The 20,825-nt window shown below is 48.2% G+C and overlaps 8 protein-coding genes across 8 annotated transcripts; 3 read left to right on the forward strand and 5 right to left on the reverse strand.

Moving 5' to 3' along the window:
* Positions 1 to 1,422: 1,422 nt before the first annotated feature.
* On the forward strand, positions 1,423 to 3,228 carry N7473_006794 (uncharacterized protein; the record flags this gene model as incomplete). The annotated part of the gene is made up of 4 exons (XM_057152734.1): positions 1,423 to 1,639; positions 1,702 to 1,971; positions 2,024 to 2,697; positions 2,755 to 3,228. 4 exons carry the CDS (start codon positions 1,423 to 1,425, stop codon positions 3,226 to 3,228), a joined length of 1,635 nt encoding a protein of 544 aa, XP_057007072.1.
* Positions 3,229 to 3,591: 363 nt separating this feature from the next.
* N7473_006795 (fungal specific transcription factor domain-containing protein) lies at positions 3,592 to 5,591 on the reverse strand (the record flags this gene model as incomplete). The annotated part of the gene is made up of 2 exons (XM_057152735.1): positions 3,592 to 4,473; positions 4,542 to 5,591. 2 exons carry the CDS (start codon positions 5,589 to 5,591, stop codon positions 3,592 to 3,594), a joined length of 1,932 nt encoding a protein of 643 aa, XP_057007073.1.
* A 1,678-nt stretch (positions 5,592 to 7,269) lies between these two features.
* Positions 7,270 to 7,766, reverse strand: N7473_006796 (uncharacterized protein; the record flags this gene model as incomplete). Its single annotated transcript, XM_057152736.1, has 3 exons — positions 7,270 to 7,412; positions 7,462 to 7,624; positions 7,707 to 7,766. 3 exons carry the CDS (start codon positions 7,764 to 7,766, stop codon positions 7,270 to 7,272), a joined length of 366 nt encoding a protein of 121 aa, XP_057007074.1.
* A 3,309-nt stretch (positions 7,767 to 11,075) lies between these two features.
* Positions 11,076 to 11,411, reverse strand: N7473_006797 (uncharacterized protein; the record flags this gene model as incomplete). Its single annotated transcript, XM_057152737.1, has 2 exons — positions 11,076 to 11,200; positions 11,342 to 11,411. The coding sequence occupies 2 exons, from the start codon at positions 11,409 to 11,411 to the stop codon at positions 11,076 to 11,078; spliced, it is 195 nt and encodes a 64-aa protein (XP_057007075.1).
* A 985-nt stretch (positions 11,412 to 12,396) lies between these two features.
* On the forward strand, positions 12,397 to 13,185 carry esdC (GTP-binding protein EsdC; the record flags this gene model as incomplete). The annotated part of the gene is made up of 1 exon (XM_057152738.1): positions 12,397 to 13,185. One exon carries the CDS (start codon positions 12,397 to 12,399, stop codon positions 13,183 to 13,185), a length of 789 nt encoding a protein of 262 aa, XP_057007076.1.
* Positions 13,186 to 16,431: 3,246 nt separating this feature from the next.
* On the forward strand, positions 16,432 to 17,010 carry N7473_006799 (B3/B4 domain-containing protein; the record flags this gene model as incomplete). The annotated part of the gene is made up of 1 exon (XM_057152739.1): positions 16,432 to 17,010. One exon carries the CDS (start codon positions 16,432 to 16,434, stop codon positions 17,008 to 17,010), a length of 579 nt encoding a protein of 192 aa, XP_057007077.1.
* Positions 17,011 to 17,326: 316 nt separating this feature from the next.
* N7473_006800 (uncharacterized protein) lies at positions 17,327 to 18,316 on the reverse strand (the record flags this gene model as incomplete). The annotated part of the gene is made up of 2 exons (XM_057152740.1): positions 17,327 to 17,585; positions 17,652 to 18,316. 2 exons carry the CDS (start codon positions 18,314 to 18,316, stop codon positions 17,327 to 17,329), a joined length of 924 nt encoding a protein of 307 aa, XP_057007078.1.
* Positions 18,317 to 18,962: 646 nt separating this feature from the next.
* nfr1 (putative AIF-like mitochondrial oxidoreductase (Nfrl)) lies at positions 18,963 to 20,807 on the reverse strand (the record flags this gene model as incomplete). The annotated part of the gene is made up of 3 exons (XM_057152741.1): positions 18,963 to 20,202; positions 20,272 to 20,464; positions 20,585 to 20,807. 3 exons carry the CDS (start codon positions 20,805 to 20,807, stop codon positions 18,963 to 18,965), a joined length of 1,656 nt encoding a protein of 551 aa, XP_057007079.1.
* Positions 20,808 to 20,825: the final 18 nt, after the last annotated feature.

The raw sequence follows: 20,825 nt of genomic DNA on the forward strand, positions 1-20,825 counted from the left end.
CCGGACCGGATCACACATCGACTCTCAACACTCCCAGGAATCCTGACATTCTATATAGGAACAAGGCAAGCTGGATCAGGCGAAACACATCTAAGCGGGAACTAGCCGGGGGGAAGAAGAGGAATACTACTGCGGCTTCTCTTAATGATGATTTCAACTGATTATCTTCTAAGCTGCAGTATCGGCTCTCGTGTTTTTCAGCTCAATTCCTGGTCTCGGAGACAAAATGGTGAGAAATATCAAGTTCCATATCATCGATGACCAACAAGTCAGAATCTTGATCTTCATAGACCTGCCGAAGCTCTAAGTCTTGGCCAACCATTATCGCGCACCTGCTGGGTAACTTTTTCAATGACTTCTTTGCTCTAACTTTTTCAGGGTCTAAGAATTGACAAGCTAAATGGGATTGGTAACTAAAATGTAGAGCGTTGTTCTCACATCAACGGACGGACCTAGAAGTTGTGGCTGCGGTTTATATTGATACCGAGCAGAGACATACTGGCACAGATGCAGGATTGAATAAGGCTTTTGCCGCTTAGTATCAATGATGTGTATGTAATGGTTCCACCTTGCATACGAGCTTAGAGACATATTGACAAGGAAATTCGAAGCTACTGGACAGATCGTTCATAAACTGGGCATCATGTGGACCTCTCCACACGATTCACAGGGTCCACGATAGATTTCCGGGGACTTCCACGATCATTTGGTTGTTCATATTGTGTAATATTACGTCGCATGGTAATGTATCATACGCAGCGCATTTTCCTCCGCCCTCAATTAAACGGAGCCGCTCAATGAATGATCTACCAAAGGCGTTAGCGAAGGGCCAGGAAAGAGTTAGGTTACTCATTATTTAGTGTGTATTGGTCAAGCCGACTCTGAAAATGACAACAGTACAAAATCTGTTAACTAAAAAAAAATTTTAATGTCTCAGTGCGGGTGTTTCGGGGCCATTTTCTAAGCACGTGAAAACTGAGGCGGGATACTTCTTCTTTCGGCAAAGAATAGGCGGAGAATTTCAACGGCCTGTATCCCTGTCCCTCTTCCATTTTGAGGATCTCTCTGGCGGAAACCAACGTCAAGCCATCCTAAGATGTACCAAAGCAGTATTCCCAATGATGAAGCACCCTGTATGGCCTGACTACTATGACCAATTCGGTTGCTTTGCACTGCAATAAAAGACATAATCCTATTTCGTCTAGGCATTGCTTGCATAGAATTGGCAAGAGGTGGCAATGCGATTTCGCTGAGGTCATCCTTGATAACTACTTGACCACGAACAGTCAAATCAATACGCCTGATACTGGAATAAAAGGATCTTAAAAATCGATGCGCCCTTCATAAGACTCAATTTTTCCAGAACGAATTACTACTTGAGTTTGACTTCTTCCCATCACAAGGCGAGGAGTTTCTCAAACAATGACTGAGCCAATCAACACCGGTCGGCTCTCCAAGGAAGATGGTGCCGTCGAATCATCACACCAAGAAGACCCTGAAGGCGTCAGGGTTGAAATAGTCCAAGGATCTGTGGCGTTGGATATAGCCAGGCGCACCAATCCCCCCAAGCCATGGAGTCGGCAGATGAGGAGGCTATATCTCTTTTTGACTGTGGCTTACCTTTGCTCGGCCCTGAACGGTATGATAAAGTACTCACTCAGCAGGCAATTGAAATTCATACTAATTGACTGGTTGGTTTAGGGTACGATGGCTCACTCATGGGCGCTTTACTCCCTATTCCACAATTCCAGGAAACCTTTGGCGCCGGTCTCGTCGGATCCCAAGCCTCTTTAATCCAAGGGATGTACACAATTGGAGGTGTCAGTGCGCTACCATTCGTTGGTCCTTGCTTGGACAATTTTGGCCGCCGCTTTGGTATGTTCATTGGCTCTGCTGCTGTCATTCTTGGCACTATTCTGGGAGGCACCGCGAATCATATAGATCAACTGCTCGCAAGTCGATTCTTCCTCGGTAAGTCTGGCAATACTACTTTTAGACGCATTTCTCATCCAAAACCTTCTAGGTTGGGGATATTCCATGGCCTCTTCCGCTGCACCAGCCTACGTTGTCGAAATCAGCCACCCCGCATACCGCGATCTTTTGACAGGGTTATATAATTGCCAGTACTTTGTGGGAGCCATCGCTGCTGCAGGTGCCTGTCGTGGATGTCTCGGTTTGCCTAGCTCTCTTGCTTGGCGTATCCCAATTTGGTGTCAATTGATCTCATCCAGCATTGTCGTGTTATTTGTCTGGTTCCTCCCTGAATCACCTCGCTGGTTATACAGTCACGGTCGGCACGAGGAAGCGTGGGATGTCATAACCGCCTATCATGGCGAGGGCAACCGGGACAATGCCTATGTTATCATGCAGATTCGAGACTACGAGGACGCAATTGATCTCGAAGGATCAGACAAGCGGGCCTGGGATTTCAGGGAGCTGGTCAATTCGAAACCTGCAAGATGGCGTCTCCTATGTGTGGCTATTGCCGCATTTTTCAGCCAGTGGTCTCAAGCTGGAGTCACGACCTATTATATTGGCGGTCTCTTGGCCACAGCTGGAGTAACTGATACCACAAAAGTACTAGACGTCAACCTTGGCAATACCGTTTTATCTGCCGCAGGGGCCTATCTAGGAAGTTTCTTGGGCCCAAAGGTCCGGCGCAGGCCGATGATGATTGGTGCCTGTCTTGCATGTGGTGTACGTATATTCTCCCAGCTCAATCACACGTTCCTTAGCTGACACATTCTTGCGAAGGTATGCTTTGCTGGTTTCTCTGCCACAGCTGCAGTTTACACGAGTTCACAAGAACAGGGGGCTGCCACAGCCTCTATTGTGATCATCTTCTTTATCGGTTTTTGTTTCAGTTTTGGCTGGACACCTCTTCAAGCCATGTACCCTGTCGAGTGTCTGTCTTACGAAACCCGCGCCAAAGGAATGGCCACGTACTCCGTCATGACAAATATTGCCTTGCTGGTGAACCAGTTTGGAATTGGTAACGCAATCAATGTTATCGGCTGGCACACTTATATCATCTTGGCTGGCTGGAATATTGTGCAGGCTCTGTTCATTTATTTCTTCGCTGTTGAGACGAACAAGCAAACCCTTGAGCAGCTCTCAGAGATCTTCGGGGCGGCGAACCCCCGGAAAGCCAGTACGGAATCACGGAAGATCGTTGTCTCCGATAGAACAAATCAAGTTACACTGGCAAAGGACGAGGAGATTATCTGAGCCCTTTCTCATTTAGGTGGACCATTTTATTCACAGTAATGAGGTCTTTTTGCCGATGGTCCTCCTACCAGTCAACTCGCTGTTCGGAGATCCTGTTTGATTAGGAATCCTCATCCATTGCTGTTCGAGGGTGGCAGAGTTTGCATTCCTCTATTATTTGCGCAGAAAATAGACTTGTCAGTGGATATGAAATTTCCTAGGTTGTTTTAACCCAGGGCTTCCTTGCCGCTTTTCCATGAGAAACGAGCTACATGTGTCTTCGTTTGAGCTGGTGAATCTTTTGAAAAGTACCAATAGTGCATACCGAGCATACTGGAGCATCAACCTTGAAAAGAAAATATTATACAATATAAAGAGCAAGCTTCACATCTCAGTGTCGACAGAGTCCAAAAACGGCATCACGTCGTTCTGCACGTTCAGCTTAGAAATCTCCGGCCAGAGATCACTAGACTCCCAACTCAAATACTCCCACATGGACTCGGACCAGCCGTTCCCAAACCCAGCAGTCATCCGATCCGCCAATTGATCCTGACCAACAACACCTTGCGAACTGGTCAAGACGTTCATGAACGGGAAATCCTGCCCACCAATTTGACTCGCACTGGCATCAAAAGGCTCCCCATGAGGACTCTGCATATTAGCTTCAAGGATGCGCGAAATGACTTCCCGGGAGCGTTCCGCGGTGTGTCCGTAAGGTTTCAACCGGTCAAGGGTCAATATAGCAGTATCAACCTGCGCCTTGCAGTCATCCGACAATCCAGAAGAAACATCATGCGTTGAGCCGAGAGATAGACAGACGAGCGGAACCATTGTAGCCTGGAACAACAACCAGACAGCGTTCCAGCCAATTATGTTATTCAACGGTGCGGTGATGGCGATATCTTGGATCAGGGACTTTGCGATATCGCGGCACTTTTCTATTGCGGCGCGCTCTTCGGCTCGGACGGCCATGAATGGGATTCTTCGTATAGCGTAGTTGAGAAGCGTGGGTCGATATAGTAGCATGCGCTGATTGTAGAATCGCCAGCGCATAACGGTTCGCACTGCGTATATAGACTCTGGGCATGGTTCGTAGTCCTTTAATATTGACGGGAGATTGTTCCACCACTGGACGAGTTGCGAGTCGATGTCGAACATTTCTGCGTATTTAATTGTTGGGAGGGAGGCGAGTAATCCGTGGATCTTCGTTGCAATTCGCACAAATTGGACGTTTTCGGTTAAAGCCAGAATTTTTGTATAGTTTTCCTGTCAATATTGGGTTGAGAAGTTAGATATCGCTCTTTATTTAGGAAATCAATTTTTCGATAACTCACCTTGTCAAGTAGACTGGGAAGATTGACTGTGATACCAGGACCAAAGCAATCCATACTCGGTCTGCCCAGTGTTTCAAGACCCCAAATCTCCAAGCAACAAAGCGACCACCAAACGCGTCGTTTTGATTCTTGGGCGATGGACCTTGATGGATTCACAGATAGATGACTATCGTAGGGCTCTCGTTGCAGACCCAACGTGATTGCCATTCGCAGAGCAGCACCCATGAGAGAATACCCCAGATTTGGCTGGCTGATATAATGACAGTACCAGCCACCCATGAGACCCAGTGATTGAGTCACTTCCAGACTCGGTGTCCCGAGGGAACTCAAATTCAACTGATTCAATGCACGCTGGAAATATGCATAATGTGTCTGGTTATCTGCACCTGATCCTGATGCTGCGATGTTCCCCAATGCGAGAACAATATTCACCAATGACAGCCATCGATTATCCCTCCGTTGGCCATCGGCATAAGTCTTTCGAAAGTTATCTTCATCCAAAAGTGGTGCGAATGGATGAAAGTTGGTAAAGTACGCATCCACCATCTCCATTTCGGTGGGTGGCGGGCATGAGATGGGAGGGACCAAGGACTGAGGTGACACACTATTTTGCTGACCGGTTTGCTCCTTGGTTAAAGCCAGAGAAAAGTAGGCTTCGAATTCCGGATGGAGCCATGCAATCACCTTGAGCGCGGCTTGAATGGATGATACTCCTAGATATGATGTAGGATGACGGTTCGTTAGGGACAGTGCATTCACGTCGTCTGAGATGTGTCCGATTGATTCCGAAGTTCCGGAACTCTGATTTTCTTCGAGCTGTTCTCCTGGTATTGAATGCAAAGACTCCAGGTCAGGTCTTTCCATCGACAACGTGGAGGCCTTTGTCCCAACTGAAGGGACATTGGCTGGTGAATCTTGGAGCGGCGCATATTGTGATCCATCAAGGGTCATCAAAGCCAAGAGTTCCTCCCTTGATAGATGGGCGATACTCTCGGGAGCAGTATCAGGAAACAGCCTTGCCAATGTGCTCCGGTAGTCGGTCGGGGCCATTGTTGGTTTCTCTGAATGAGTGTGCGAGTTGCTATTGGATCCGATTAGAAAAAGGAGAATTGAGTCGGGTATCTTGCTTTTCTGCATGGAGTTCTGCTGTTTTACCTTGGTGAACTTTGAGAATCATGACGCTCTGGATAGGTACACAGCTCAGGCTTCCTGTACCATCGACAAGCTTCGCAGGGTTTCTCGCCATCACACTTGATCTTGCGGTGACGGCAGGAGCCACAAGCTCGCGGTTGAGAGCCTCGACGACTTGCGCGTGCAGTTCTCTTTGAATGTTTTGGGTTGCGAGGAGTTTTCTCGCTCTTTTGAGATGACTCAAACGTGAGAAACATGATGGCCGAGGCGGGAGGTTGGTCACCAAAGATGTCAAAAGAACAGAGGAATTAGGATAAGATAGTGGGATAGATCAAAGATAGATTACATGCGATCCACCAGGATGAGATACAGGTCTACCCCGGACTCCAGAGAATGAGGGGTGCCCGGCTAGATGCAGTTCGTCGTGAACAGAGAGTGAATTAGTACGAGGCACACCGCCCGAGGTTGTCTCTCGGGCCTCTCGGCCCCGGAGGCTTTAACTTTGTTCGGTCCGTGTATTCTATGGACCCATGGATACGTATCCGGAACGTTCCAGGCCCATTGTAAATCGCAAACAGTAGCAATTTGTGAAGAAAAGAGCAAGGAGAATCTGTATCCTTTTTACACAGAATTCCTTGGCGGTGGCGCCAATAGCACGTCCTGCAAATCACATTGATTCCATCCCTGCATGGCGGATGACGGTTCCCAGACACTAGCTTGTCTGAACTTGCCTTGTCTCCGTGTCCTTTTGGGAAACGAGGTTTCCCCGCAAACGCTAAACCTATTTGGGCGGGTATAAGGCGGGCAGCCGCTTCCGACTCGTAGGAGGTACAGTGTTTCGCGTGAGGATACCATGATAGGATTGGCTTGTCGGTCGCTTACAGAGGCGATGGGCTAATGGCTAATCATTCAAGCGATCCAAGGAGTTACCCCAGATTCAATTGATTCGCATGTAAGAAGCATAATTATTAAGACATTGGAGGCGAAAACGAAATCTGTTACAAATCAAAGTCTTATGAGGGACATTAATTAGAAAAGACGGAAACAAATCGGATTAAAACTACTGCTTGAACATAAATACTACAGTATATCATTGGACCTTTAAAGGTCGTATTGTACGGAGTACTGTAGTTCCACATAAAAAGGATCCACAGTCAAAAAGTCAAAGACAACCCCCGTAATTTCGCCTAGCTCCAATCATTTCTATCGTTTACTGTAAGATAGACAAGGGAGCATACTTTCTTATAGCTGAAAATATCCTATTTAATCACTCATGATGTAGTTGACAATAGTGACTCTTCGGCACGAGCCCGGCCATGCGTCCACATGCCGCATTTCGCTTAAAACAAAATAAGCTTTTTCTTCCAGTCACACACGTGCGAAAATCGATATTCATATCATGGAATCATGATAGCTGGCCTGTTATTTAAAAGCAGTCCTCAAAACATGAGACAAATTATGATCAGTTATCAATGAATTTTCGTCTTTAATTGATCATAATCTCAAAAAGGTCCAGCTCGAACAGGGCAGCCCCAATAGTCATGCGACGCCACAGGAATAGTAACAAGTTTCACGACGAAGAATTCAAGTAGTCTCCTCAAGATAAAAAGGTATTGACAATGCAAAAACACAAAAAGAAGGGCTGTGCATCATCCGTGAATCGAACACGGGCCTCGTCGATGGCAACGACGAATTCTACCACTAGACCAATGATGCTAGGAACCAAGGGTGTTGGACACGCTTATTGGCTGCTTATATTCAACGCTCCCATATTTACATTATGAAGGACTGCTTCCAACGAAATGGCAAAGAGCAAAAAGAAAGAACTGTGCATCATCCGTGAATCGAACACGGGCCTCGTCGATGGCAACGACGAATTCTACCACTAGACCAATGATGCTGGAACCGATGGGCGTTGAATACGCTGATTGGCTGTTGATATTTCCTGATCCCTTTTTGACATTATCAGTAGAAGCGGTGGATAGAACTGTAAAGATCAAAAAGAAAGAGCTATGCATCATCCGTGAATCGAACACGGGCCTCGTCGATGGCAACGACGAATTCTACCACTAGACCAATGATGCTATGAGCCATAGGCGGTTGGATCGCTGATTGGCTGCTTCTTTTGAGTCTGCTCAGATTGACATTATGAACGGTACAGAAGGCTGTGCACTCAAACATGGCAAGTAGATCTCAACAATGGCCACGAGAACCTTATGAATGAAAAGTAGTCGGTAAAGGCTTGTAGATAGATACTGGTATAAGCCTTTGAATGAATGTACTGCACTCCCATTGAGTCGATATTACACAAAGATAGATCTTTAGTCGATGTGTCTGCCTGCATGCGAGTAGGAGACGATGAAAGGAACTCTCTTACCTAAGTGGAGAGAGCATACGCTCTCTGCGACTTCTGACCTGGGAAAAGATAAAATGGTAAGCTTAGTGAAGTTAATGAGACGAGATCTGTATAGAAAATCCAGTCTTGGTCCTGTACTTTAAGAAATACATAATAGACGAGAAGTTCATGGAGGAAATTGTCGAAATATATTCCAGTGAAAGCCAGCGCTATTTTAATTCACCCCCACGCCGAGCTCGCCTGCAAGACCCCAAACCCAGTCCTGTGAAACCGCCTGCAATGCGTTTTTGACCGAGTATGTACCATGGGAATCCGAGAGGCTCTTGAGTTAGTTGATTTCAATCTGGCCCGAGTAGACCAGATCTTAATTTCTACCTGTATGGTTCAGTAGTGGCAGCGCCACTCTTTACAAGGGCCGACAGAAGGGGGTACTGCCTCTGTCGGACCACCAGCCTCATGAAGCCATAATTCGAATCACGATTTTTTATTCATTCCGATAATCCACCCGGGATTCCGCACATAAGCCATGTCAATCAACACGCGACACGATGCGGGATAAATAGCCTGTCTTTACCGTCCCGCTCGTGGAGCATGGTAGCAAGTTCACCACTACATATGCGACATACCTCCGGTCGAGTCCCACAGACGGGAAACACGGGCCGGTAGGAACAAAGTAGGATATAATGAGACGAGAGCCTCGCGCGAGTCGAGCGACCGTTGAGTTCTGCAAAATGCGGGGCACTCTGCACGATGGCAGGGCCTCGTGGACTTGAGCCAAGCTCAGTTAGTTCTGCACCTACAATCGAGAATGGATGAGGAATCAGATTAGACCGGGATGGACTGGCTGGTAATCCCCGGCATTGACATTCTTTCCCGTGTATGTGGAGAAATATGCACGCATGTCTCGCACTGGTGCCGTCAGACGGGAATAGAAATGATTTGTGATAATATGAGCAGAACGGGAACTGATACTCGGGCCAAGACTAGAGGACCAGGTGTACTACTGTAGGAGAGCACATATCTGTGCCCTCCATGATATTGCGGCCCACCCACCGCTTCCGCTTATGGGTGCGCCCTAAATCCCCGTCACCCCTAAATCCCCGTCACATTTTTACCATTCGATTTCAACTCCCTTTCCCAACCACCCAATATGCCTAAATACTCCAATTTTGACGAGGATCGCCTGCAGAAGGCCTGTAAAGCCGTTCTACACCAAAAAAAGCCGAATATCGCTAAAACTGCGCGTGAATTTAGCGTGTCTCGAACTACCCTTGCCGATCGCGTCAAGAAGGCCCGATCGCCCTTTTCTACCACTGAATCGCGCAAGAATGCGCTTACATCACATCAGGAGAAGGCTTTGACTGCTTGGATAGTCAAAATGTGCGATTGGAACCTACCGCCTACTGCAAAGCTTATAGAAGCGTGGGCAAATCAGGCCCTTACGCGCGCTGATGCGGGTCGGCAGCCGGTTGGCAAGAATTGGGCATACTACTTTATATCACGCCTTCCAAAGCACCTATCCCTCGCTCCAGTGAAGCAGAATCTAAAGGAATCAAAGCGCATTCAAGCCGAAGATGCAGGGGCTCTCTCTTTCTGGTATGATCAGCTTGCAACCCTGCTAAAGGATATCCCTGCAAGGCTAGTCTATAACTTCGATGAGTGTGGTTTCCAACCTGGCCAGGGCCAGTCTCGTAAGGTTATTAATGGTAGATTGCACTGCCCTGACCTTGCTGAAGCTGAGCGAGGCGAAACTATCACTGCACTCGAATGTATTGCTGCTGACGGCTGGCAAATGGATCCGCTATTTATCTTTAAAAGCGGCGGGGTCTTTATGGAGAGCTGGTTCCATAATAGTGAGGATTTACCTCTAAACACACTTACTGCTACCTCACCGAATGGCTGGATTTCTGATGAAATTGCTTCTGAATGGCTATATCATTTTATTTCAGCTACTGCTACACCCGACCGTCTAAAAAAGGGTGAAAAGCGCTTCCTACTCTTTGATGGCCACGGAGCACATCTTACCCTCGAATTCCTTGAGATATGCGAGTTAGCTGATATTATACTATTCGGCTTTATACCTCATTCAACACATCTCTGTCAGCCACTTGATGGTAAGCCATTTTTGAGCTATAAGCAGCAATTTCGGCTTATGAATAATGAGCTATCTTTCTGGGGTGGTCAGCTATGTGGTAAACCGGATTTTCTACGGGTAATTGGGCCTGTACGAGCGAAGGCATTTAACCAACGAATTATTCGGTAATCCTTCAAAGATCGTGGTATTTGGCCAGTCAACGGCCAAAATATAGTGGATAAACTAGCTAGCCAGCTAGAATTTACTCCTCTTCACGCACCTGATCTTCGCGCTTATGGAGAACCCCGAACTCTATCACCGGAGCCTACAAATTTACTATCATCAAGCGTGGAGAATACCCCTCCGAAGTCAATTGAAGCGCTAGAGAAGAATCAGAAGAAGATATCAAAGAAGGTGGCTACCTTTGACCCGAAGGTTCAGCGAGATATTGCAATGCTTCACAATCACCACAGGATAATCTACGAGCGGCTTATGATGGCGGAAGCGACTGTTTCGCGAATTAGGGCCGCTCAGGAGCCCTTGAGGCGCCTAATTACCAAGCGCCAGGTTAAACCGCTTAGCCAAACTGGTATACTAAGCGTTCGCGATGCGAATCGGTCAATCAAGACTAGAAAGGAGAAAGAGGCTGCTGCGGAGGAGAGGAAGCTTGCGAAGCAGTATAAGCAGGCTACTGGTTTGGATATGCCAAAGAGGCCCCAGGAGGATATTGATAGGTCTACCGAATCGGCTAGAGTAGCCCTGGAGCGAGGAGATCTTTTTTATTTAGGCTAGTTATCTAATTTGATGGTTTTTTTAGACGCATGGTAAAAATGTGACGGGGATTTAGGGGTGACGGGGATTTAGGGCGCACCCATAAGCGGAAGCGGTGGGTGGGCCGCAATATCATGGAGGGCACAGATACATCTTCACGCTCTAATAGAGGTACGACTGCAAGTCGGCGAATTTGTCCCGGTTACGAGGGAGCCCGCCCGTCTGGATTGTGGACTGTGCGCAGGCTGGGCGCAAGGGCCTTGTCATAGGTGATAGGACATATAGTCAAGTCCTTTTTGTGTCCCGGCATGATCTCCGACCGTGACACTTTCTAGTAAAGTGCCGGTCGGTCAACGTTAAGGCAAGAAGTCCGGTGCTTACTTATATCTATCACATTGATAACAACACTGTGCTCTGGGTGTTTTGCAACGAGGTTGATACCATGCGAAGATGGTCAGCACGACATACCGGACGGACTTATTAGGTCATGGTCATCCGTCGAGGCGTATTCCTGCAGAAGCATGACGTCCGGGCACATCCCGGGTGGTGGTATCTTTCCTGCATGGATGCTGACGAGGGCAGGAGGATCAGGGCATGGAAGTCGGTCTTTCGCATGCGATAATCCACCAGGATACGGACAATGAGGGGATCCTTGCGGCTGATTCGAGGAGGGGGAAGATATGTGACTAGCCAAGTCGATACTAGTGTAGACCAAGTCTGTGAAAGCCCGTGAAGAGGGGGGTGGAGTTGATGTAAGTTGATCGAGGCCAGCGTCAAATCCAGCCACGTGATTGGTTGGACAGTAGGTCGAGTGTCCATCACGATGCACGGTATCAACTCACCAATCACATCACTAAACTACCCGCTCAACACCATAGCCAGGTCAGCCAAAGTTCAACGGACAAGTCCAGCCAACAAGAATTCGCGGGCATTGTTGTCTTTGCCCTGCACCTTTTGCTGTGTGCCGCTGATCCATTCGATTCCCTTAAAAGATCCCCCTGCCGCCCAGGCAGACTCGCTTTCTTTCTTCTCTTCAGCGAGCGTTTGTTGTTTAGAGCTGCCCATTTTCGAGTCAAAATCCTAGCACTGGCTGCCAGGTGTTTGTTTTTTGTTTCTACCCACTTTATACTTCTATTCTAATTCTATCCCCCTATCAACACAAACGAGCTGTGCTCTTTGTGCTGTTTTTACCCATCACCAGATCGATCTATTCTGCCTTGTGCTTCGGATTTCAATCTCGAATCTTCTTTTTTTATCACCAACAGCAAGTGCATTCCGCCTTATTGCAACCTTTCGCCGGTCGATCGTGTTGCCTTGCTGTTTCAGCTCTATCAACAAACTCACTGTTAATTTAATCTCGCTCGGAATCTTTTATAATTCCTATTGTTGTCGTGGGCCGGTTCCACCTCGAACAGAACAAAACCAGAGTTTCCAGGAACTCTTCTTTTGCGCCGATAATTCTCTACGACAACGTTTTACGACTATTTTTATACTTCATTTTTATCTGATTTACATTATTCATCATGGCCGCCGTTCAACTCAAGTTCTCCCTCCGGACCTCGTCCAACGTCAAGACCGTCCACCTGGTCGGCTCCTGGGACAACTACTCGCGCCAATTGCCCCTGTCCGGCGAAGACAAGCCCGGTGCCTGGGTCGGCAAGTTCCGCTTCCAGACCTCCATGCTGCAACTCGGTGGTCGTTACTGGTACTACTACATCATGGACGGTTACCACGTCTCCCACGACCCAGCTGTCGAGTACACCGTCGAGCCCACCACCGGCCGCAAGCTGAACATCCTCGATGTTCCCGGAGGCAAGTCCAGCAGCGGTGCCCGCAGTGCACCCAAGGCCCGCCGCAGCTCGACCGTCGCCACTGGCCGCGCTCTCTCGCCTTCCAAGATCCAGCACCCAAAGCCAAGCAAGCCCTACGCCTCCCGCCAGCTCCGCGAGGCCGAGTACACCCCCACCGTCGACGACTTGACCCGCCGTTTTGCCGGCTCTCGTCTGTCTGATGAGTACTCGTACTCTAACAGCCCACCCTCCTCGGCTGGTTCCTCGCTGTCATCCCGCTCGTCGGGCTCGACCTCGCCCTCGTCCCTGTCCTCCATGAGTGATCCCCCACTCCAGTGCCGCTGTGAACGCTACGGTATCACCCGCAAGGGCGACCGCGTCAAGTTGGACTGCGGCGGTTCTCGCTGCGGTTACGTCACCGAGTCCAGCGAGGCTAGCTGCTCCGAGTCCGAGGACAGTGATGAGGAGTACCGCCGTGCCCGCAGTGGTGTCCGCCGCCAGGGTATCGTTGTCCGCAGGTAGATTGCAGACGAGTTTCAGTAACTAGATTCGGCTTTTTGTTTTCCCTTGAAAGCTGGATTCTAGTCTCTGTCTCTGCCTGTCAATGCGGTGCTTCATGCATCCGCCTGGATCGAGGTATCCCGGGACCCTGAACTCGGTCATCGCTTCCATTTTGAATGCCTTGCTTTTCGCCAAGTTGTGAAGAAACGATAATCAAAAAACACAAAAACAGCCCTCCGCCGCGGGTGGGCCGGTTTCACGCCGCGGCAGGGCGGGGACGATAATGATGTTGCTGAAGAGAGGAGGGAAGATGTTGTTGTGGAGTAGAGAAGGAGGAAGAGGAGGAGAGCAGAACAAACAAAGAAGACATCGATGAACGCACCCCCGATGCCCCTGACAAGCGTCCTTCCAGAACTGGACCCCTCACGTCAAGATCTCATTTGATCTGATCTCATCAGATCTCATCAGATAAGCCTCCAGTCCCAGGAACGTGGACGACCCAGATAAGCTTATCTTGCAACAAAGAACCTCATCTGCAAGCCATAAGAAAGAAATAAAATATTCGCTCTGTGACTTCCTGGTACTTCCAGCAGGTCTCAGGTCTCACAGCCTCGCGAGTACAATTGCATTGATTCCCCCATTGAATTTGCATCAGTGCATCTTTGCATCTCGGCACCAAACAGCATCCGTGGATGTCTTGACTCGCTCATTCATTTCCCCTTTTTCCCTGGGGCTGGATGAGTGAGTTCAAGCGTTGGTTCAGGTCTTATTCTTGAGATGCGCTACGAAATAATGAGATATGACCACTGGATTAATTTGGTGCATTAATTTGTGTGCGTAATTCAGCGTAGAGTGTATCATCGTAGAGTAGGTTGAACCATCGTATCGACACTGTAAGTCCATAACCATGTTCTTGAGTAGATACCATCACTTTTCTATGAAACTCTGACCCATTTATTTCTATTGATTCGTACCGTACTTTCTCACGCTCCTGTCATACTGTCTGGTTCTGTATTATTCTATCGTCACTATCAACATGCCACTCCACCACACCCAACTTCCAGCCACTCAAGACCCCTCCACAACCCCACTCGCTTACCCGCCACCAACAAATCCCATCAACCAAAAAAAAAAAAAAAGAGTTCCGAATACTCTAAAGAGCCCAAAAAACGACAGCTGGCGGATTTGAACCGCCGCCTCCGAAGAGACTTGATAACCTCAGAATTGAATCCGATTCTAGTCAAGCGCCTTAGACCACTCGGCCAAACTGTCTTGTTGAAGAAAAACGGCCAAAATATGCTACATGAGCCAATGGCATTCATGAGATGAAAGAATCTTCATTTTACTAGTCAGTGACAGGATTCATTTACAAATTGTGTGATGCATTGCTTCCCACGGGCTCAAAGATATCTTACTAGAGGTATTTCAGGTTGAATACAGGGTTTGGCGGTTGCTAAATGCCCGTTTTAATTTTTTTCATCTTGAGAGGGGGTTCAAATGTCAATGCCTTATTAGTGCCTTATCCTGCAGGCATCGAATGCCCTATTGCCTCTCTTTATGTCTCTCGTGATCTCCCTTCTTCTTCTCTTTTCGTGATTTAAGTGGTTTTTCGTTGGTGTGGAATTCTTATTTTTAGTCGGGTATTCCTTTGTGGATCAGCAATGTAGAGAGCAAGCAATTTCACTATTTACGTTTTCGATCTGAGTCTTGATGTACGGAAACATATATATTGGTCAGAACATGGCAGGAAAGCTACTCAGGCTAGTGCCGACTCAACGCGGAATTCATGCTGGTAAAGAGCAGTAGAATTAAGCAAATCATGCACCATAATTACAATGCTAGGACCCAACAGTGGCTCAAATAACCCTCCCTACTAATTACATTAACATATCCATTGTTATAACTATAAGTGCTTTCCCTAGTATCGCTGTACCGACATGACTAGCCACCCTTGCCTGCTATAAGGTGAAGTTAATAGGATGAAAAGGGATGAGGGTAATGCTTAATATTGTCCTCTCTAGCCTTGACATTTTATGTACTGGAATTCCCTCTCTACGCTTCAGTCAATGGATTACTTCCGGCGTGCTCCTAATTGCTCATTATGTGCAATCCTGTCTTGGTCTTGATTTGAATTTCCTTTGTTCTTAAAAACTTAATTTCACGTACCATCCGACCAGAATTGCGACCAAAAAATGTTTAGATCACCCACAGACGTCTTCCACACCTAACTAGATGCCAAAAAACCAGTTCAAGGACACACAATAAAGCAAAAATCTGACCGACGCAGGGGTCGAACCTGCAATCTCTTGATTCGTAGTCAAGCGCCTTGCCATTGGGCCAGCCGGCCGGATCCAAGCACGTTAACCAGCAGGCCAAGTGTGTTCGGTGATGGAGGATTGGAACGAAAAATACATTATGGCGGAGAGACCGGAGAGTAGAGATTTCAAGCTGTTTTATTGGTAGGCATGAATTCATGTGGGCCGGCCAGAGTGACTAACCAGATTCGGCTAGGCTACATAGAAGATGATGACCAAGTATTATTCTGACAAGCGTCTACAGATTAATGAATGGTCATACATCATGTGAAGTAGTTCATAGGACTGATAATTGTCTCCACGCTGTTGAACCGACAATACCTAGACGTAGACATAGGTACCGATCGGTTATTTACCCAAGCTTGGGCAGATCGCTGATAGAGACCCACTACCATCAACTGCCCTATATGGTTTAGCGCATACTCAACCAAGCCCTACCTTGCCACCATCACGCCTTTCCATTGACAACGGACGACCTCGTGTTACCCGTCTTAGGAAACTGAGAGGAGTGGGGAAATTCCTACCTCAATTTAATAGCCATTTACATCAAACACTCAAATGCAATACTATTTCAAGTCATACTGAAAGAATTTTCTGGAAAGATTCCGAAAATGAAGAAAATTCAAGTGTTTACAAGAGCATATAAAGTCAGCCCTACGCCACAGAAGGGACATATAAAGCGCCGTTCCTGCATTCATTCATACTAGCAGTCTACAGCTTCAATTCACCTCCTTTGTTGTTCCTCGTTTTACAACCAGACTTTACTTGAAAGAACCATCCCCTCCAATCACCACCATTAACCACCAACAATGGCCACAAAACGCACCGCCCAAGAAATCCTCCAAGCAGCACGCGTTGCCCCGGAAATCTTCACCCTCCGCCCAGACTACCGCGCCCTCTTAATGGTAGTCGAAGGAATCCCCCAGGACCCAGCAACACAACCAGCGAAACCATGCTCCAAGAAGCCGAACACCACATCAAAACCCTCCTCACCAAATCCCCCATAACCTCATTTCCCCACATCGCCGCCTGGAGAGAAGCATACAAAGGCTTCGGCGCCAAGCCGCAGAAAACCCGAAACAGCCTGGAAGCCCTAACACGCCGCGCAGAAGGTGGTCTGCCACGCGTGAACCAGTTAACCGACATCTACAATGCGATTTCGGTGAAACATCAGATTCCACTCGGAGGCGAGGATTTGGATAAGTATGATGGGGCGCCGTTTTTGATTCGTGCGACGGGGACGGAGTCGTTTCAGACGTTTTCAGGTGGAGAGCCGCTGGTGGAAAATGCGGCGCCTGGAGAGCCGGTTTGGTGTGATGAGAGTGGTGTTACTTGTCGGAGATGGAATTGGAGGCAGGGTCCAAGGACGGCGTTGACGGATGAGACTACCAGGGTGCTTTTTATTTTGGATGCGTTGAAGCCGCTCTCTAATGAGGGTCTTTTGGAAGCTGCTGATGAGCTTGCTGCGGCGTTGAAGGGCTTGTCGCCGGATGTGCGGACGGCGCAGCGTATCATTGATGCTTCTTCTTGATGTTCTGCTGTGATGCAGAGGATAAAGGAAAGTTGAGATTGTATAGAATGGTGTGCCATTTTCCGTTATATCTTAATGGATGTGTTACCAGTTAGATAGACCTATTTTTTTCTTCATTGTTCCCTTTATGTACTTCCCTATATTGATATTTGTTTAGGTGGATTGTATAAATTAGAAATGACTAGAAATTTTTGATGACAATGAATGGTCTACGGTAGATCCGCCGTATCAAAGCAAGCACAAAAATTCACTAACTCTAGACACATAAGATATGTATGAATTTAAGCACCATGCCCCCACTCACTGAGATCCGAAACTAATTCGGAACCTCGGCAAAAGCCGTCTTCTGAATTTCACAGTAATAGGCCAGAACATGCTTTGAAAATTCCTTCATGTGTGCCGCATCATCAGTGTTGAAAGGGCCATACTCTGTCATCTCCATCATCTCACACGAGATTCTGGGATTATCGGACAGGACGGGCGCCTCAAGGATCTTGATGTATTCTTCGTAGTCCTTGTCGAAATTGGCGACAACTAGGTAAATCTGCTCCAAGCATTGGGAGATGATAAGGTATCTGCCAAAATCAGTATTCAAAACAGCAAATACAGATGAACGAAGAACGCATGGAATGGGTACTCACCGTGGTGGCGGGCTTTGACGACCCTTCCTCAGATCATGCTGTATCCAAGATACCATCTTAGCAGTTTCCTCCCAGTAGAGCTTCCTCTCCTCTCTACTCCGGTAAACGGTCCTAGCATCGAGGATAGCGAAGGCCTCATTTGTCAAACAGTTGACCAAAGAACCGTCAATCCGGGCCTCCATCACTCCATGACCAAACATAGTCGGCTTGAAAGGATACTTCTCATCCTGCCATTTGAGCATATCACCCAACACGAGAGAACCGAGAGTCTCCAGGAACCGACTCAACGCAAGATGAACCAACTCTTCATCCTTTGTTGAACCGGGAATCAGACCACTCATTTCTGGGTAATACAGGCGCTGGTCCTGGAAAATGACCGAGGTACTAGCTTTCCGATCGAGGTATTTCTCTGGTCTCAGGATATTCAGCTGAGAAAGGCGGGGGATTGCGAAGACTGAGAGTAGTGACGAGGGATTCGTTGTGTTGGTCTCAATATGGTGGAGGTAGGCCTGGAAGGAGGGAGTCTCTTGTAGGATCTTGTCGGCTTGCTCGTAACTTTCAGGTGAGGCCAGGCTGAGAAGATTTCCGGGTTGACATGGCAGCCAGAGGGTGTAGAGAGGGTGGTAGAGGTGTTCGGTGATAGTTTTCGTGAGGACGGTACTCATGATGAAGGGTGTGATGGTGGTGAATATGGAGTAAATGTGTGACGAGGAACGTAGCGAAAAGGTGAAGAAAGAGATGAAGATGGAAAGATGAGAGCTCGATATATAGTGTTTTCACCTTCATTGTTTGGCATGCCACCTAGTTCCAGATCGATCCTTAGTCACGACCCTTCTTTCTGCCGTGATTGCTTTCTATTTCCATTTCTTACTGACATCCAGTAAATTTTTGGCCTGCTTCTCGGGTTCCAACATATGTTCAGAGATTCTGGGGGCACTCATCCATCTGCCTTACTCTCTTTTCAACAGAATATACGAAGAGACCGGTCGATTCGCGAGCCGACGTGTCTCCGAATATCCAGATCTAGCTGTCCTTGTTATAAGGCTCCAAGTTGTTAGAAGCGTGATACTGGCATGGCGGAGGGTATAAAATATTTTGAAAGGGAATAAATTTACAATATACCATTATGATGAGGAATAATGCCACAGGGCAGTGAAATGAGTAGAGAAGGGCGATACTATACTACAACTACTCCATGACAAGGTCTCTACCAGCCCCAGCTACCAAAAACTTCAAAGAAAAGTATAAATACCAGAAAACCTGACTACAAAGGAATGTTGTAAGCCCTCTCTATCAAAGCCACCACCCCCCTCAAACATTCACAGCCAACAAATCAATCCCATCCATAATTGCCTTCTTCCCCGGCATGTGACCCCTCCTCATCAACTCCGCAGCCTTAGCCATAACCGGATCCATGCCCATAGTAACGACAGCAACAACAGTCTCCCCCTTAGTATAATACCCCACAAACTTAGCTTCTCCAAGCTGCCCCTTAATAACAAGGTCATCAAACCCATGAATCGTATTTCCACAATACCGCATCTGCGCACCAACGGCCGACCAGAAAACGGGGATGAATGATTTAGCAGGTAACGACGCCAGCGGGGACCGTCTAGCATGGACGATCGCACGGGCAACACCACGACCCATATTCTGCGCAACGTTCCAGTGCTCGATGCGGACAGGCTTGCCGTCGCCGCCGGGTCCGTTGTACGGATATGTGGCTATATCGCCGATGGCAAAGACACCGTCGAGACCGGGGACGGCGAAGTGGACGTCTGTTTCGAGTGAGCCGTCCTTTAGCAGTGTGATCGCGGAGTTATCGCGGAGGTAATCTGTTGCGGGGCGGACGCCGACGCCTAGCACGACGAGGTCTGCTGGGAGGACGGTGCCGTCTTTGAGATGGACTGCGCCGACAGTAGATGGGTTTGAATCGGAGGAGGTAGCTTTCTCGACGCCGGCGGAGAGTTTGAACGAGACACCGTTCTTTTCGAGGTTTGTTTGTAAAGCAGAACCGACTTGTGCGCCTAGGACGCGCTCCATGGGTGCGGATTCCATTCCCACGATAGTAACGGCGTGATCCTTTCCTGCTAGCGCGTTGCCAACTTCCATTCCGATGAAAGACGAGCCGATAACGACGATATTCTTCTTCGAGCCATCTGCTGCGGCCAGGATGGCCTGGACGTCTGATACATAGCGGAGCGTGAAAATATTGCCGAGCTCGTTGTTACGGAAGCCGGGCAGAGGCAGGGTACGTGGTAAGCCGCCCGTGGCGAGGACGAGGTTGGAATAGGGGATTGTCGAGCCGGATGCTGTTTTGACGGATTTACCGGCGAAGTCGACGGATGTGACTTCGTCGTTGACGATGTCGATGCCGGCTTCGGTGAACCATTCGCGGGGTCGCCAGAGGATCTTGGCTGGATCGGCGATTAGGGCTTTGGAGAGCTTGGTGCGGTCGATGACGATTTCGGGTTCTTTGGAGATGATTGTGATGCTGCCGGGGTATTTGAGTTCACGGAGAGCTTGGACGGCGCCGATTGTGCCGCTTCCTCTGTCGGATGTTAGTATGTGATTATAAGAATATGGAGGGAAGGACATTGTATGATGGGAATTGACTTACCCGCCAACAATGACGACCTTCTCTTCAGCATTGGAAACGGAGCATTTGGTAACTGGATTCCGCTGGCCAAATTTGATATCTGCCTCCGTGCCACGGATGTAAACGGCATTATCGCGCTCGAAGATGTCGAATTTCTGCAGCGCATTCAAAGCAGGCGCATCTTCGACATCGCCGGTACTGATATTAAAGCAAGCTAGACGGGTAAGATAAATCAGCATAGCACTCCAATCACATCCTCCCATCCATCTCCCCTCTTCTGGTTATATCCCCCCAATTACAATGCAATTCGATTACAAAAACGAATTTCACATACCACCATGCCATGGACAAGTAATCCGGCCATCCGGCACCACAACGCCAAGCTTCAGCGGCGCTCCGTAGTGCGTGCACCGCGGGCTGAGCGCATGGACCTGGCCATCGTATTTCACGACGAGGACCTTGCCATCCTGTACACCATCGACCTCGCATTCGATTTTATCGAAGGATTTGACATCGGCCAGGGATGCCAGACCGATGAGCTTGTATTCCTGGGCCATGGTGGCGAAGGGGCGAGC

Source organism: Penicillium subrubescens (genome assembly GCF_028828155.1).
Source record: "Penicillium subrubescens strain IBT 31985 chromosome Unknown utg000005l_segment0_segment0, whole genome shotgun sequence".
Classification (NCBI taxonomy): Eukaryota; Fungi; Ascomycota; class Eurotiomycetes; order Eurotiales; family Aspergillaceae; genus Penicillium; species Penicillium subrubescens.